General features: G+C 43.5%; 1 protein-coding gene across 4 annotated transcripts in view; it reads left to right on the top strand.

Annotated features, from left to right (window-relative positions):
• Positions 1-10,219: 10,219 nt before the first annotated feature.
• LOC118372560 (serine/threonine-protein phosphatase alpha-2 isoform-like) overlaps positions 10,220-18,210 on the top strand; it is a 40,484-nt gene continuing 32,493 nt past the window's right edge. For 2 of the 4 annotated variants that reach the window (XM_052519176.1, XM_052519174.1), the window contains exons 1-2: positions 10,220-10,382; positions 10,644-10,755. In XM_052519176.1, coding sequence (XP_052375136.1) covers positions 10,701-10,755 — 55 coding nt within the window. In that variant the 5' untranslated portion in view covers positions 10,220-10,382; positions 10,644-10,700. The remainder of the gene's footprint in view (positions 10,383-10,643; positions 10,756-18,210) is intronic. The other 2 variants (XM_052519177.1, XM_052519175.1) reach the window with 1 other exon arrangement.

The raw sequence follows: 18,210 nt of genomic DNA, 5'->3' as shown, positions 1-18,210 counted from the left end.
GAGGGATGTACCTCACAACCAGTCTGGACTTGTCTCATGCCTCTCTTTCCCACTCTTTTTCCAGCTTTCATTTGTTTCCAGTGTTGACATTCCAGGTTTAGTCACAACTTTTTAGCAGTGTTGGGGAAGCTACTCTGAAAATAGTTTACCAACCTACCAATTACTTCACACTGGAAGAAGTTAAGCTACATTAAAGCTCCCCTTAAGACAAATATAGTTTACTGAACTAAAGTTACTTTGAAAAACGAGTTCACTACATCCAAACAACTTTGTGAAAAATTAACATATGTCAATTTGAAATGTCATAGACTATAAAATTGCAACAGAACAGAACACTTTATGTTACCAGAATGTGTAACGCTACCATCATGCTGCCCAAAGCTAAAGAAGGTGGGAGTAATGGAGAGGACAGTGTTTTGCTATCGCAAGTGCATGATCTTTTAAATCAACAAAAATATGTCTACAAGCAATTGTTACAGCAACAGGAAAATAGCTTCAAGAACTTTGTCCAAATATTGGTGGACTCAGCTAACAAAAGAATGGACGATCTGACCAGAGAGATCCAAAACCTTAAGAACAGTTTGCAGTTCTCCCAGGGAGAGGTGGATGCCCTGAAAGAGACTTGCAGCAAGTTGACAACAAACTCTAAGTCTATGTCTGTGAATCATTATTACAAATGACTGGGAAAAAAGACTAGAAGGACAATCCTGGAGGAATAACATTGTTGTAGATGGCATACCAGAGTCTCCACCTCTGACCTGGATATAGTCTGAGGAGAAAGTCAGCTATTTTTTTACTGAAAAGCTGCAGATGGATCATAGGAAGATTGCAGTGGAGCGCGCCAATAGGTCTGGAAATCCTGTAACCAGCTCAGGTGACAGACCCAGGCCGATAGTGGTCAAGTTCCTAAGGTTCAAGGACAAGATGGCTGTTTTGGAGAGAGACAAAAACTTGAGAGGAATCATCTTCCTCAACGAGGGACTTCTCTGAACCTGTGTGCCAGAGGTGGAAATAACTTATCCCAGCCATGAAAGCTGCCAGAGAGCATGGGTGTAATGCGTCTGTGTGAAGCTGGTGAGATGAGTCAGGTGCAGCAGGACAGCAGATATGAGTAATGAAAGCAATTTTACTCAAATAATACAACAATACACGTTGTATAAATACAAGGCCACAAATACAATAAACAATTACTCACAAACAAACATGGGGGAACAGAGGGTTAAATAATGAACAAGTAATTGGGGAATTGAAACCAGGTGTGTAAGACAAAGACAAAACAAATGGAAGATGAAAAGTGGATCGGCGATGGCTAGAAGGCCGAACAAGGAGAGGGATCGACTTCGGTGGAAGTCGTGACAATGGGAACATTGCTTATATCGCCTACAACAAGCTCATTGTCCCCCCTCCATCCCAAAAGCCTGGGAGGAGTGAGAGAGCCAAGCTTCTGGGTCAGTAGCTTCGGCCCAACATCACACACACAACAACTGACACAAGTGCCTGATTGACTGACTCTATTAGCTAAACAATGTTTTTATTGAATTTTTTCTTCTCCACATATCTATCTCTGATAGGCTACCAAGGAAAAGGCTAAGAACAGCCCATATTAATATACAGTGCCTTCAGAAAGTATTCACACCCCTTGACTTTTTCCACATTTTGTTGTGTTACAGCCTGAACCCCATAGTGTGAAATTGTTTTTCTATTTTTTTAAACAAATTAATTAAAAATGAAAATCTGAAATGTCTTGAGTCAATAAGTATTCAGCTCCTTTGGGGTGCTACATTTCGCTTACGAAGTGCTAACACTCAGTATTTGGATCATATGTGATCATATGTGTGCAATGCCTGATATTGTGTGTGATATTAACAGAGAAGTCTATTTTCTCTCAAAAGGAAGCTTCTAACTGTGACTAATGCCTGTAATACGACCCAGGTTATCACTCAACCAACTACAGTGCATAAAAATAGTTTTGGATCTGTTACATCGACTTGTATTGATCATCTCTTCACTAATACTGCAGAGCTTTGCTCCAGAGCAATATCAGTTCCCATTGGCTGTAGTGACCATAGCATTGACCACATTAATATGCGCACAGTAATCCGGATAGTAGCTCATATCCCGCTTAAGGTCTTTATAGGTATAAGCCATATGGACACTGACTGTAGGCCTACAACCTCTCACGTGTAGCATAACATAATATTAACTCCTGCAGAATTATGCATTTCTTGCAGTGAAATTATACAACAAATTCTAATTTTGTCTTGGGAACTGGAGTGGAGAACTAGGATTTCTTTCTTTCAGGATCTCTTGAGAAAATGCAAATGCCCATGTAATGTGTTATCTTTCACACTGTTATGCAAGCACAGTGTTTCAACCACATAAAATATGCACCCAAGACAAACTGAAATCTTATCAGAAACATGTTTTGTCGTTTTCTCAGCTTTTCATTTCCTTAAAACTGGTCAAACACAGGACATTTACATTACATTACATTTAAGTCATTTAGCAGACGCTCTTATCCAGAGCGACTTACAAATTGGTGCATTCACCTTATGACATCCAGTGGAACAGCCACTTTACAATAGTGCATCTAAATCTTTTAAGGGGGGGGGGGGTGAGAAGGATTACTTTATCCTATCCTAGGTATTCCTTAAAGAGGTGGGGTTTCAGGTGTCTCCGGAAGGTGGTGATTGACTCCGCTGTCCTGACGTCGTGGGGGAGTTTGTTCCACCATTGTGGGGCCAGAGCAGCGAACAGTTTTGACTGGGCTGAGCGGGAACTGTACTTCCTCAGTGGTAGGGAGGCGAGCAGGCCAGAGGTGGATGAACGCAGTGCCCTTGTTTGGGTGTAGGGCCTGATCAGAGCCTGGAGGTACTGAGGTGCCGTTCCCCTCACAGCTCCGTAGGCAAGCACCATGGTCTTGTAGCGGATGCGAGCTTCAACTGGAAGCCAGTGGAGAGAGCGGAGGAGCGGGGTGACGTGAGAGAACTTGGGAAGGTTGAACACCAGACGGGCTGCGGCGTTCTGGATGAGTTGTAGGGGTTTAATGGCACAGGCAGGGAGCCCAGCCAACAGCGAGTTGCAGTAATCCAGACGGGAGATGACAAGTGCCTGGATTAGGACCTGCGCCGCTTCCTGTGTGAGGCAGGGTCGTACTCTGCGGATGTTGTAGAGCATGAACCTACAGGAACGGGCCACCGCCTTGATGTTAGTTGAGAACGACAGGGTGTTGTCCAGGATCACGCCAAGGTTCTTAGCGCTCTGGGAGGAGGACACAATGGAGTTGTCAACCGTGATGGCGAGATCATGGAACGGGCAGTCCTTCCCCGGGAGGAAGAGCAGCTCCGTCTTGCCGAGGTTCAGCTTGAGGTGGTGATCCGTCATCCACACTGATATGTCTGCCAGACATGCAGAGATGCGATTCGCCACCTGGTCATCAGAAGGGGGAAAGGAGAAGATTAATTGTGTGTCGTCTGCATAGCAATGATAGGAGAGACCATGTGAGGTTATGACAGAGCCAAGTGACTTGGTGTATAGCGAGAATAGGAGAGGGCCTAGAACCGAGGCCTGGGGGACACCAGTGGTGAGAGCGCGTGGTGAGGAGACAGATTCTCGCCACGCCACCTGGTAGGAGCGACCTGTCAGGTAGGACGCAATCCAAGCGTGGGCCGCGCCGGAGATGCCCAACTCGGAGAGGGTGGAGAGGAGGATCTGATGGTTCACAGTATCGAAGGCAGCCGATAGGTCTAGAAGGATGAGAGCAGAGGAGAGAGAGTTAGCTTTAGCAGTGCGGAGCGCCTCCGTGATACAGAGAAGAGCAGTCTCAGTTGAATGACTAGTCTTGAAACCTGACTGATTTGGATCAAGAAGGTCATTCTGAGAGAGATAGCGGGAGAGCTGGCCAAGGACGGCACGTTCAAGAGTTTTGGAGAGAAAAGAAAGAAGGGATACTGGTCTGTAGTTGATGACATCGGAGGGATCGAGTGTAGGTTTTTTCAGAAGGGGTGCAACTCTCGCTCTCTTGAAGACGGAAGGGACGTAGCCAGCGGTCAGGGATGAGTTGATGAGCGAGGTGAGGTAAGGGAGAAGGTCTCCGGAAATGGTCTGGAGAAGAGAGGAGGGGATAGGGTCAAGCGGGCAGGTTGTTGGGCGGCCGGCCGTCACAAGACGCAAGATTTCATCTGGAGAGAGAGGGGAGAAAGAGGTCAGAGCACAGGGTAGGGCAGTGTGAGCAGAACCAGCGGTGTCGTTTGACTTAGCAAACGAGGATCGGATGTCGTCGACCTTCTTTTCAAAATGGTTGACGAAGTCATCTGCAGAGAGGGAGGAGGGGGGAGGAGGATTCAGGAGGGAGGAGAAGGTGGCAAAGAGCTTCCTAGGGTTAGAGGCAGATGCTTGGAATTTAGAGTGGTAGAAAATGGCTTTAGCAGCAGAGACAGAGGAGGAAAATGTAGAGAGGAGGGAGTGAAAGGATGCCAGGTCCGCAGGGAGGCGAGTTTTCCTCCATTTCCGCTCGGCTGCCCGGAGCCCTGTTCTGTGAGCTTGCAATGAGTCGTCGAGCCACGGAGCGGGAGGGGAGGACCGAGCCGGCCTGGAGGATAGGGGACATAGAGAGTCAAAGGATGCAGAAAGGGAGGAGAGGAGGGTTGAGGAGGCAGAATCAGGAGATAGGTTGGAGAAGGTTTGAGCAGAGGGAAGAGATGATAGGATGGAAGAGGAGAGAGTAGCGGGGGAGAGAGAGCGAAGGTTGGGACGGCGCGATACCATCCGAGTAGGGGCAGTGTGGGAAGTGTTGGATGAGAGCGAGAGGGAAAAGGATACAAGGTAGTGGTCGGAGACTTGGAGGGAGTTGCAATGAGGTTAGTGGAAGAACAGCACCTAGTAAAGATGAGGTCGAGCGTATTGCCTGCCTTGTGAGTAGGGGGAAGGTGAGAGGGTGAGGTCAAAAGAGGAGAGGAGTGGAAAGAAGGAGGCAGAGAGGAATGAGTCAAAGGTAGACGTGGGGAGGTTAAAGTCGCCCAGAACTGTGAGAGGTGAGCCGTCCTCAGGAAAGGAGCTTATCAAGGCATCAAGCTCATTGATGAACTCTCCGAGGGGACCTGGAGGGCGATAAATGATAAGGATGTTAAGCTTGAAAGGGCTGGTAACTGTGACAGCATGAAATTCAAAGGAGGCGATAGACAGATGGGTAAGGGGAGAAAGAGAGAATGACCACTTGGGAGAGATGAGGATCCCGGTGCCACCACCCCGCTGACCAGAAGCTCTCGGGGTGTGCGAGAACACGTGGGCGGACGAAGAGAGAGCAGTAGGAGTAGCAGTGTTATCTGTGGACCAATCTTTCTGTTGTTTTGGAGTTATTGCGTTTTGTCCCCGGTCCCCGGTCCCTAAACAAAACAGACAACTTTACTAATGCATTCATTCTATTGATGTAAGACATTATTCTGGTGAGCACTACTTTATTGCATTTTCTGGGGCAGCAAATTATGACAGAAGAGAAGCTGCATGTATCAAACTATAGTTGATAAACAAATGACCTAGCAAATGTCAGAAATTATAATATGGCCAGTGGCGATTTTAGCATGTAAATCTTGGTGTGGCAAAAACAAAAAAAAGTGGTATGTATGCCAGAAAGCCACAACACTGAACAATACATTAATTGCACTATATGACTGCTACACCGTGCTATCAGTGGAGCCTTGTCTGGCACTGAAACAGTTAATTTACTGCCTTGGCAGTGACGTCGTGTCCCCATGACTGACAGAACACTGTGCCAATCACGGCGCAACGCTCCGTATTTTCTGCTGGCTTGCCCCACCACAACAGAAAGCACTGAGCTAGGCTGAAACACCTGCATTTTGGAGCTTCCTTATAAAAATAAATAAAAAAGAGACCTTGTTTGTATGCGGCTTTATTAACTCAATGATATATATAATTTTTTTATTGTTTGCAAACTGACACGTATTAATGCCAAAATAACATACAAAACAGGCAAGCCTTTTTATTTACTTATATTTTGCAAAATATGTGTGGCTCAAAACTGCCTTGAATGACAGGTCGCCACTGAATATGGCCTACCAAATGTCAGAAATTATAAGCAGAAACTTACAGTAACTTAATTATAGTAGGTTAAATTATTAGGGTGGGTCAAATTGCACAAGTAACCTACTTTTTGAAGTGATTTGTTTAACAATCAGATGAAAACGTAATGCATCACACACCCATGATATGCAAAACTGAACCTGCCCAAACCGCAAAAACAACAATAAACGGGATAAAATGTTAACATGCCACAGTATCCCGTTTTAGATCAGCATATCCCATGTATCTAGCCTGGCTTTCTTATAACCTGGAAACAAGCTTTTTCAGGTTATTGTTAACGGTATATGATGTTTAAAAACAAAATACTTGAGTATCCCGAATAATAACGGGGTATTGGTGTGAATGTAAACGTGGTCCCTGTGACAATAATAAGGTAAGCCAAAGTGCCATAGATTGGGCCCAAAAATGTATAAGAGATCATACAAAAAAATATTGAGTGGAGGGGGAGCCAGGCCATTAAGGATATTGAATACAAGACATGCGTCAGTGTATTGCACAAGATTTTCCCAACTCAAGAGCTCTTGCTTTCTAAGGATGTGACAATGATGATGGCTATTGGGCTTCCTATCAAGCACTTTGAGAGCCTGTTTGTAGACAGACTGAATAGGTTTTAATGTTGTACAGCAAGCTTGGGCCCAACTAGTCAAGCAGTATGTTAAGTGGGGGAGTATCATAGATTTGAAGTACAGTTTTGCTACCTCTGTAGTCAAACAATTTCGTATAAATCGGAAATTAGCTAGGTTGAATTTAGTTATTTGAATGACCTTTTTCACATGCTTTTTAAAAGAGAGGTTGGAATCAAGTATGATGCCAAGGTACTTAAAATCGGACACCACCTGGAGCTTCTCCCCTGACACATAAACATCTGGCTCAGTAGCATCTGTTGCCCTCTTTGTGAAGAACATTCAAACAGTTTTTTCACATTGAGATGCAAACACGAGTCACTGAGCCACTTTGTAACCTGGACCATTACAGTAGTGAGTTCTTGTGCAGCTTGTTGTTTGCTCTTTGCATGCACATATATCACTGTATCATCTGCATACATTTGAACTTCAGACCCAGTACAGACAGAAGGCAGATCATTAATGTACAGGCTGAACAGGAGGGGCCCCAGTATTGACCCTTGGGGCACGCCCACATCATAGCTACGAGTGGGCGACAGCTCATTGCTCACTCTGACACACTGAGTTCTGCCTTCAAGGTATGATTTCATCCATCTCAGGGCATCAGGGGAAAAGTTGAACTTGGACAATTTTGTGATGAGAATCTCATTGTTAACAGTATCAAAAGCCTTCCTTAGGTCCAGAAACACATCCCCAACAGCACCCCCTTTGTCCATCTTGGACTTCACATTTTCCAGAAGAAAGCAGTTGGCCGTTTCTGTGGAGTGTTTCGCTCTGAAGCCAAACTGCATGGAGTGTAATGTGAAGGGGCTGTTGTTGAGGTGGGCAATCAGTTGTTCTGCTACACACTTTTCAACAACCTTTGACACCACAGGTTACTGTATACTAATGGGCCTGTAGTTACTCACGTCAGCAGGGTCGCCTGATTTAAAGATGGCCGTTATTATGGCCGACTACCATACCCTTGGAAACACACACCGAGACCAATAGATGTGTTGGTGACCTTAGTAATGGGGCCAATGAGTGACTCTTTGTAGTTTTTAAGAAAGGTAGAGTCCATCCCAAACACATCTTTGGCTTTAGTGAGCTAATCACCTTGTTCACCTTTGACTCAGAAACCTCCCTTATGTTGAAGATCTTTCATACTCCTCATCAGATGAAGAAGATCTTTACAGCAGGAGCTAATGGGATCCAAATAAATGAATAAAAACAATAAAACATAACTGTTTCAAGTGAGAATTATGAAGGTCTGATGCTGAAAAAGAAAGGAAATGATTGCCGACTTCACCCATATATTTTTGTAAAAAAGTAGTGTGTACTTCCAGTAGTTAGCTACACCGCTACATCTCAAAAAAGTAATTCAATACTGAAAACACTACCTAGAATCAAATTGAGTACAACTACCTACAAGCTACTGCAAAATTAGGTTCAGTCCCCTGTCATACTTTATTTGGATAGTCTGGATAGTCATACTGACAACAAACTTATCTGTTGATAAGAAACTGCTTGCTAAGGTTAGAGTTAGGTTTAGAATAAGAGTTAGGGTAAGGGTTAGGGCTTGGGATAGGGTTATTAAGTTTAGGATTAGGATAAAGATTCAGTTTGTGGTTAGGGCTAGGCTTAGTAGATAGTTGAGATGTTCTGCCTTCAAGGTATGATGTCTGAAGAACATCTACAGATGTACTATAAAGTGTTACCCACTACCCACTACATGAAAAAATGAAAACAAAGGATATGTGAGTGAAAGATAAATAGTTTATTTTTGGTTGTATAGATTGAAGACATGAACAACAATAACTGCAGAGGTCTCTCAATACCATCATGAAACCATGAATCATTTGGAGTTCACATGTTTAGGCTCTGATTCATAGTAAACATGTAGCCTATGATTCACTGTGAATTCAGTCGAAGTCACCCCCTGCCCTACCCCTACCTGTATCATAAGGCACAGAACTCACAATGTCCCACCCCATGCCCCACACCCCCAAGGAAAAGTTTTGCCCATACCTCTGTCGAAACTGTCTGACGAATAGGAACACAGTGAGGTGAGGGATGGATTTGGAAACCGGTAAAGAACAAGTAAGGAGGAGGATTGTGTAATAGTGACCTGTAATGGAGGAACGTGAATTTGTGGAGATTATGGGAAGGAATTAGGAATGTCAGGAAAGAGATGAATTAGGGTTGCACACATTTTTATTTATTTTATTTTTATTTCACCTTTATTTAACCAGGTAGGCTAGTTGAGAACAAGTTCTCATTTGCAACTGCGACCTGGCCAAGATAAAGCATAGCAGTGTGAACAGACAACACAGAGTTACACATGGAGTAAACAATTAACAAATCAATAACACAGTAGAAAAAAAGGGGAGTCTATATACATTGTGTGCAAAAGGCATGAGGAGGTAGGCGAATAATTACAATTTTGCAGATTAACACTGGAGTGATAAATGATCAGATGGACATGTACAGGTAGAGATATTGGTGTGCAAAAGAGCAGAAAAGTAAATAAATAAAAACAGTATGGGGATGAGGTAGGTGAAAATGGGTGGGCTATTTACCAATAGACTATGTACAGCTGCAGCGATCGGTTAGCTGCTCAGATAGCAGATGTTTGAAGTTGGTGAGGAGATAAAAGTCTCCAACTTCAGCGATTTTGCAATTCGTTCCAGTCACAGGCAGCAGAGAACTGGAACGAAAGGCGGCCGAATGAGGTGTTGGCTTTAGGGATGATCAGTGAGATACACCTGCTGGAGCGCGTGCTACGGATGGGTTGCCATCGTGACCAGTGAACTGAGATAAGGCGGAGCTTTACCTAGCATGGACTTGTAGATGACCTGGAGCCAGTGGGTCTGGCGACGAATATGTAGCGAGGGCCAGCCGACTAGAGCATACAAGTCGCAGTGGTGGGTGGTATAAGGTGCTTTAGTGACAAAACATCCACATATTACCTTCCCACAAAGTTATACACACGACACACTAAACTACTACATTATTTGAATAATAAAAACCAAGACTGAGTTTGGGAAACCCTGGACTCTACCCTAATGCAAAATATTCCTTACACTTTTAACTTTTAACACACGGGGGCAGTCCTTGCCGGTACCAACCCCGTTGACGTCGGTTTCCACTAGATAGCACAGTCACAAAGTAGAAATTGACTATATCGTAAAAATCCTTGAAAACATGCTTTTTGGTCTTCATTTGGGGTTAGGGTTGTGTATGCGGTTAGCAGTGTGGTTATGGTAAATGCTAGGTCTAAAATCACATTTTAAGAAGATACATTGTAGAAATAGGCGGAGTTTCTGACTTTGTGGCTGTGGTAGTTCTTTATACCTCAGTAGTGGTAACTAGTGACGACCGTTGATGTCTTCCGTAAAACAGCTGGAGGTGGGGCACCACTGTGTGACGGATGTACAATGTATCCAATGGAAAACGACAACATGGGTTCAAAATCAAGCAGTGACCCAATCATCATTGAGTACATCTAAAACTCGCCTTAGTATCAACCCCCAGTCTTCTCGCTTCCCCTGAACAACACGGCCCTTTTTAAGTTCAGTGGGGGAAGAGAAAGGGGGAATCTGAAATACGAAGACAAAAAGACACTAAACAGACCTGAAAGGGCCCTGTCTTCTACACGGGAAGACTATTGTCAAATCAAAGGTTGATTATATGTTAACATTTCGTATTTGCATCATTCATTATTGGCTAGCTATAACTAAAGCGGGTAGCTTGGTTTGTTAGCTAACTAACATCGGCTAGCTAGCTTGAACTAACTAGCTAACCCATTTAGCCAGCTAGCTACAACACGGAAGAGAAAGTAAAGCCAAATTACATTTTTTCCCTCAATTTGACATAACAAAATATAAGCTGCCTAGTTGTTTGTTTAACTTGATCGGTACTTGTTTTTTTGTCTCATCGAAGAAGCAACACGAAACGAAGGTCTTGACTGCCTGAACCACGACAAAAAAAATAAGTAAAATGGCGGAGCCGGACAAATTAAACATCGACTCCATAATACAGCGTCTTCTGGAAGGTGAGGATTTGCACTTAACTAGGAATCAAGCCACTTAATTTGATTAATTACGAATCTTTTGCTTTTTGGATATTTGTATTTTCAATGAAGCGTCGGAATTCTAACGATGTCTGGTGCATGTTCGCGTAGTTAGCAGGCTTAACGTCAAGTTAGCTGTTCTCTTTGAAAACGATGTGTCCGGGTTAGAGCGCGAGATAACGTTACCTAGGTCTACGAACTAGTAGGGCAAATGAGAGATGGCTGGCTTGCTGCTTCAATCGTTATCACTTGTCCTGAAGTGCCTATTATGTTGTATTATTAGTATTAATGGCAAATCATTATTAAGATGACAAACACACGATGATACTGTTAGCTAACTAACTCTAGCTAGCTACTGTAACGTTAAATATGTTCCGTGTTCTGTCTAGTGTATGCTGTTATGAAAATGAATGCAAAGCTAGCCAGTAACGTCGGTTAGTAGGTTTTGTTTACCATTCATTACTGTCTCCTGCAGCCAATCTTTCCATAATGTCGTTTTTTTGTTTGCGAGTATTTAGCTAGCTATGTCTAGCACACATCGGCTATACTGTAGCCTAGGCAGACGATAGTACATGGGCGCTTGATCTGTACTATCGTCTAGGTTGGATGTGCATTCCCGGTATTACACTAGTAATAGGGGGACCCTATGGATCGGTTTGTACATAAAACATCCCCCATTCAAGGGAAATATACTTACTTTATTTTTGAAACACAATTGTTTTTTATTTTTGGACTTTCTAATGTGTTGCACACCATGTTCAACCAAGAATGTGCAATATCCAAAATTGTCCGAAAAGATAAATAGTTTCATAAAGAAAGTATACATATTTTCAGTTTTTTTAATGCCCATTAAAGCTAGTTAAGGAGGAAAATGATTCATTTGCAGCCTGAATGGAGGATGCTGTATGTAGGAGCAGGCCCATTGCAATTCATGCCTGGATGAGGGAGAAGCATACTTAAGCATGTTTTTCAGAGCTGCGGATGCAATTATCATGTGCTGAAAGCGTGCTGGCTGAAGTAATAACTTGCTTTTATTGTTTAAATGTAAGCTACAGTAGGTTTAGCAATATCATTAGTGGTTGGTTACACAGAGTGAAGGGCACCAATGGGTCACACTGGCTTTCATTCGGTGCAATTGATTCCACCATGATAACGTACTACTGTGTTACTCCAAATTCCATGGACAGGAAACATTGTCCTGGTTTTAAAGGGAATATCCAGATTTCGGTTTGTTTTTCATTGGCCAAGTAGCTTATAGCAGGACTGAAAGTTGTGCATACTGTAAACACTAGAGGTGGAAACATTATGGCACATTACATTCTCTGCGATCGTAGTAGATTTGTAATAAAGTGTTGCTTCTGTCCCTCTCCTTGACCCAACCTGGGCTTGAACCAAGGACCCTCTGAACACAGCCAACTGTCACCCAAGAAGCATCATTACCTATAGCTCCACAACAGCAGTGTCCCTTTAAGTGCTAGGGAAACAACTACTTCAAGCTCTGAGCCAGCACTAGTCAGCGGTGCTGGCTAGTAGTTATTGAACACTACTATCCCGTACCGCTAACTAGCTAGGTATTTCACATCGGCTACAGAAGCATGAATAGTAGAAATATGGGCTGTTTTGGGGAATGAGAGGGACAGTGTTTGCAAGTAGCAGGCCTAATGTCTCGCTTTCTCTTGGGTTTTTACTCTGAACACGTCTTTTGTTGTGGGCAGCTTATGGATGTATTGATGGATTAAAACGATTCCGCTAGCCGTGTTTCTGATTGTGACCACCACACCACTCTTTGAGTATTGTGGAGGTTAATGACTGTTGAATAATATGTACAGTGGGGCAAAAAAGTATTTAGTCAGCCACCAATCTCCCACTTAAAAAGATGAGGCCTGTAATTTTAATAATGGTACACTTCAATTATGATAGACAAAATGAGAGAAAAAATCCAGAAAACCACATTGTAGGATTTTTTATGAACTTATTTGCAAATTATGGTGGAAAATAAGTATTTGGTCACCTACAAACAAGCAAGATTTCTGGCTCTCACAGACCTGTAACTTCTTCTTTAAGAGGCTCCTCTGTCCTCCACTCGTTACCTGTATTAATGGCACCTGTTTGAACTTATCAGGACAAGACACCTGTCCACAACCTCAAACAGTCACACTCCAAACTCCACTATGGACAAGACCAAAGAGCTGTCAAAGGACACCAGAAACAAAATTGTAGACCTGCACCAGGCTGGGAAGACTGAATCTGCAATAGGTAAGCAGCTTGGTTTGAAGAATTCAACTGTGGGAGCAATTATTAGGAAATGGAAGACATACAAGACCACTGATAATCTCCCTCGATCTGGGGCTCCACGCAAGATCTCACCTCGTGGGGTCAAAATGATCACAAGAACGGTGAGCAAAAATCCCAGAACCACACGGGGGGACCTAGTGAATGACCTGCAGAGAGCTGGGACCAAAGTAACAAAGCCTACCATCAGTAACACACTACGCCGCCAGGGACTCAAATCCTGCCGTGCCAAACGTGTCCCCCTGCTTAAGCCAGTACATGTCCAGGTCCGTCTGAAGTTTGCTAGAGAGCATTTGGATGATCCAGAAGAAGATTGGGAGAATGTCATATGCTCAGATGAAACCAAAATATAACTTTTTGGTTAAAAACTCAACTCGTCGTGTTTGGAGGACAAAGAATGGTGAGTTGCATCCAAAGAACCCATACCTACTGTGAAGCATGGGGGTAGAAACATCATGCTTTGGGGCTGTTTTTCTGCAAAGGGACCATGACGACTGATCCGTGTAAAGGAAAGAATGAATGGGGCCATGTATCGTGAGATTTTGAGTGAAAACCTCCTTCCATCAGCAAGGGCATTGAAGATGAAACGTGGCTGGGTCTTTCAGCATGACAATGATCCCAAACACACTGCCTAGGCAACGAAGGAGTGGCTTCGTAAGAAGCATTTCAAGGTCCTGGAGTGGCCTAGCCAGACTCCAGATCTCAACCCCATAGAATATCTTTGGAGGGAGTTGAACGTCCGTGTTGCCCAGCAACAGCCCCAAAACATCACTGCTCTTTCTGTACAGCACTTTGCGATATCAGCTGATGTACGAAGGGCTATATAAATACATTTGATTTGAGATCTGCATGGAGGAATGGGCCAAAATACCAGCAACAGTGTGTGAAAACCTTGTGAAGACTTACAGAAAAAGTTTGACCTCTGTCATTGCCAACAAAGGGTATATAACAAAGTATTGAGAAACTTTTGTTATTGAAATACATTTGCAAATAAATTCATTAAAAATCCTACAATGTGATTTTCAGGATTTTTTTCCCCCTTCATTTTGTCTGTCATAATAATAATAATATATGCCATTTAGCAGACGCTTTTATCCAAAGCGACTTACAGCCATGTGTGCATACATTCTACGTATGGGTGGTCCCGGGGATCGAACCCACTACCCTGGCGTTACAAGCGCCATGCTCTACCAACTGAGCTACAGTCATAGTTGAAGTGTACCTATGATGAACATTACAGGCCTCTCATCTTTTTAAGTGTGATTGCTTGCACAATTGGTGGCTGACTACTTTTTTGCCCCACTGTAGGTGTTAGTGTTTGGTGCATGGGAGAAGCTGTCTATACCACACAGGTTTGCCCTCACACAGGTTTGCCCTCAGTCCTGGCCACTCCTTAGATTTATGATGGCTTCTATAGTATCAGATGAGACTTGGGGGGGGCAGAAGCAATCTTATGATCTGTATGATAAATGTTGCGTAATGGGAGACCTGAGGCTGTCAGACCATCATAAACCCCTCAGCTACTAAATCTGCAGGGGCCTTCTGCTGTAATGAGCACAGTGGCTGAGCCAGACATGAGCTTCTGCTGGCCTGGGAACAGTACAGAAAACAGGAAGTGGGGCATTCTGCTGCTTTTGGAACTTGTCTCGTTAGATTTAAAAAATGTCTCTCTCCAAGTCTGGTCTAACTGGTTTAAAAGTCACGTCAGGTGTTCAAACCCCTGGATCTGCTGTTTTGTTCTTCCCTTTTCGAAATCTATTGATCTTGATGTATACAGATTATTACTGTATCAATTTATAGGCTATCACTTATTTCTGTTTTGACAATTATTGACTGTAATGGTACTGCAGTTAACCTAGACATTTTCCCATGTCTGTTTTCTCAGTGTTATCACTCCTCTACATCATGGTAATAGTGGTGCATCATGTTGTAGGGCTCCACCACAGATGGAACAATAATCCAGACATTTCATCGGATGTGTAAGTGTGAAGCATCCGTTGAAGCTACCTAATATGGTGATGAGAGAGCGCCCAGTGGCCGGCAGTGAGACGAGATGGATTTTTTCAGACATCGTGATCATTTTCTCCTTGATGAAACATATGACCTCAACACAGTTTTATGTTCTCAAAGCTAGAATCCGTTATGAAGAGTGGACTAAGTTTGGGATATTTTAGTCTTTGTCATAGTAAAACAATTAAAATGTTGTTTAGAAGGAGTGCAAGGGCAAATTGAATTATTGCACACACACTTCAGAGTAGGTGTTCCTTAACGGAAATATGCAGATACATGCTAGAACGCGCCAATAGGACCTCTCTAGTTCTTGCTTAGCTCTGCCCACTCCTTGCTTGTTCTGCCCACTATGACTCATTTGTTCCCGATGGAAATGCCAGGCTGTGGTCTATCTTGGGTTAGTTATAAAAAAAATCTTTGGCTCTACCATGCTGTCTGTCTCCAACTGTTTGAATAACACATTGGCCTGTCCACTTTGTTGTTTCCCATAATGAAATCAGGTATGGGGACTGTGGATCGGTCTCTGTTCGTACGTTAGTAAAAACACCATCTCAGACAGCACTGGCCTGAGTTTGTTGAAACTTGGGTGAATGATGACACTGATTGGCCCAAGGCAGGAGCTATAGTAATTAACTGAAATTTGTGAGTCACACCAGAGAGGAAGAGGTGAAGCGTGAGTGATAGCTGGACCCAAAATCTGTCTTCTCCAGCAGATGGTGTTTTTATATTTTTCACTCGTCGACTGAGGTGTTTTTGAATAGAGGTCAATGCTCTATCTTGGCCAGGTCGCAGTTGTAAATGAGAACTTGTTCTCAACTAGCTTACCTGGTTAAGTAAAGGTGAATCAAAAAAATTGGTGTCCATATGAATGATTCTGTTGTACCAAACCTCAAATGCAAATAGCCAGTTGAAACTGCTCGTTGTCATGGAGAAAGAAGTAATCTATCAACTTTGTTGTTATGGGGGGGTGTGAATGGGAAGGTGCACACAGCACTGGAGTAAAAAGACAAGCAGACATAAAGGCTCATAAAAACGGGAGAACGTTATTCTTGAGATGCAAGTGTTTGGAATTTCGCTTTAAAATGCACATTCAAATGAATTAGATATATCGCTCAGCCCTAGCCCCCTTTTGACTTTGACTGTGGCTCTTGATGGGTGGAAGTGTTGTGGAAACTGTGTTCTACTCTGTCCATGATAAGGTTGTCTGACAAGTTCTGTAAAATAATAAAAAAAACAGCTGTACTGGCAGTATATAGCGGACCTTTTTTTCTCTTGCGGAGTGGCAACTCATTACAAGGCAGAATGTTTGCCTCTGTTGTGAGAGTTGTCATAATTAGCCTAACATGTCATGTATGGCATTTTCTAAATTAGTTTTGAAGTCTTGGCCAGTCCATAAACCATCACCTGTGTCTTTTTGTCCATCCAATCCTGCTGTATTTCTATGATGTAGAGACAGGCCAAGGTAACTGCCTTCTGGTTGCTTAATCACTCTTTTGTCAGAGAATGGTGACTGACTACCATCAACCTTTAGCTGCACCATGTACACTGTAACACATGGGCCAGCCTGGTGACAATGTTTGCAAACTAGTTAAATGTGGTGACGGTGTGACTAGTTTCAATGGGATTAACCATCAGCCTCCTGACCTGTACATCTGAACGGTCAGTCCAGGCCGCTACTACCACCTCCTGTCACCATCTATGAGGATGTCCATATCAGCCATGGACATATCAGGAGGGGAATCTGAAGCCAGCCAACTGTTGATTCCCAAAGGCTTTCCTATTGTGCTTGTCCAACTTTTTATTTTCTATCCCGTGACCAGCAAAGCAGAAATCCCTTTGTCTGACCCCATCCCCCACGCCCCTTCTCTAAGCTCACTGTTGCCATTGGCCATGTGGCTAACTTTAGTGTAAGCTCTGTCATGGATTAGCTGACCCTAATCCAGGTTTAAAGTGACAAGCAGCACTACCCTATTTATACCCACATTTCACTCTTTAGGGCCACGGCCTGTGTTGCTGCCCTAACATGACACTGCTCATTTAGATCTATTGCTGAGGTTCTACCTGGAAGTCCTCGTCCGTTTCCATCCTCCGTTTTCAGAACAAATATGTGTGCCCCTCTCCCACTGCCTGTGATTTTATTAGGGCAGAATATATTTTTGTGAAAGCACTACACTGAACAAAAATATTAACGCAACATGTAACAATTTCTAAGATTTGACAGTTACAGCTCGAATAAGGAAATTAATTATGCCCTAATCTGGATTTCACATGATTAGGAATACACATGCATTTGTTGGTCACAAATACCTTACAAAAAAGGTAGGGGCATGGATCAGAAAACCAGTCAGTATCTTGTGACAGATCTCCTTCACATAGTTGGGTGGCAGGTAGCTCAGTGGTTAGAGCGTTGGGCCAGTAACTGAAAGGTTGCTGGTTCAAATCCCCAAGCCGAATGTTGTCCCACGACTCTTCAATGGCTGTGTGAAGTTGCTGGATTTTTAGCGGGAACTGGAACGCGCTGTCGTACATGTCGATCTAGAGCATCCCAAACATGCTTGTTGGGTGACATGTCTGGTGAGTATGCAGGTCCTGGAAGAACTGGGACATTTTCAGCTTCCAGGAATTGTGCACAGATCCTTGCGACAAGGGGCCGTCCATTATTATGAAACATGAGGTGATGTCGGCGGATGAATGACACGACAATGAGCCTTACGAGCTCGTCACGGTTTCTCTGCATTCAAATTGCCATCGATTACAGTGCAAATGTTTGTTGTTCGTATCTAATGCCAGCCCATATCGTAACGTTGACATCAGCAAAATTCTCGCCTATACAACGTGGTATGCAGTTGTCAGTACGTCCAACTGGCCTCAATTTTTCTAAAACAATGTTGGAGGCGGCTTGTGGTAGAGAAATGAACATGACATTCTCTGGCAACCGCTCTGGTGGACATTCCTGCAGTCGATTGCACTCTCCCTCAACTTGAGACATCTGTGCTATTGTGTGATAACTGCATGTTCTCTAGTTTGGTATTTGGCAAGGTCAGCAACGTTCAGTTTGAGCTGTCAAGAGTTCAATTAACCCCGGTGTGTGTTTTTGTAAAGAACACTGTCTGCACCCAGCTTGTAAAGCAGAAT

The sequence above is a fragment of the Oncorhynchus keta genome, chromosome 5, assembly GCF_023373465.1.
Source record: "Oncorhynchus keta strain PuntledgeMale-10-30-2019 chromosome 5, Oket_V2, whole genome shotgun sequence".
Classification (NCBI taxonomy): domain Eukaryota; kingdom Metazoa; phylum Chordata; class Actinopteri; order Salmoniformes; family Salmonidae; genus Oncorhynchus; species Oncorhynchus keta.
Note: the sequence above shows the minus strand (reverse complement) of the source record. Positions and strands in the feature narration are given on the sequence as shown.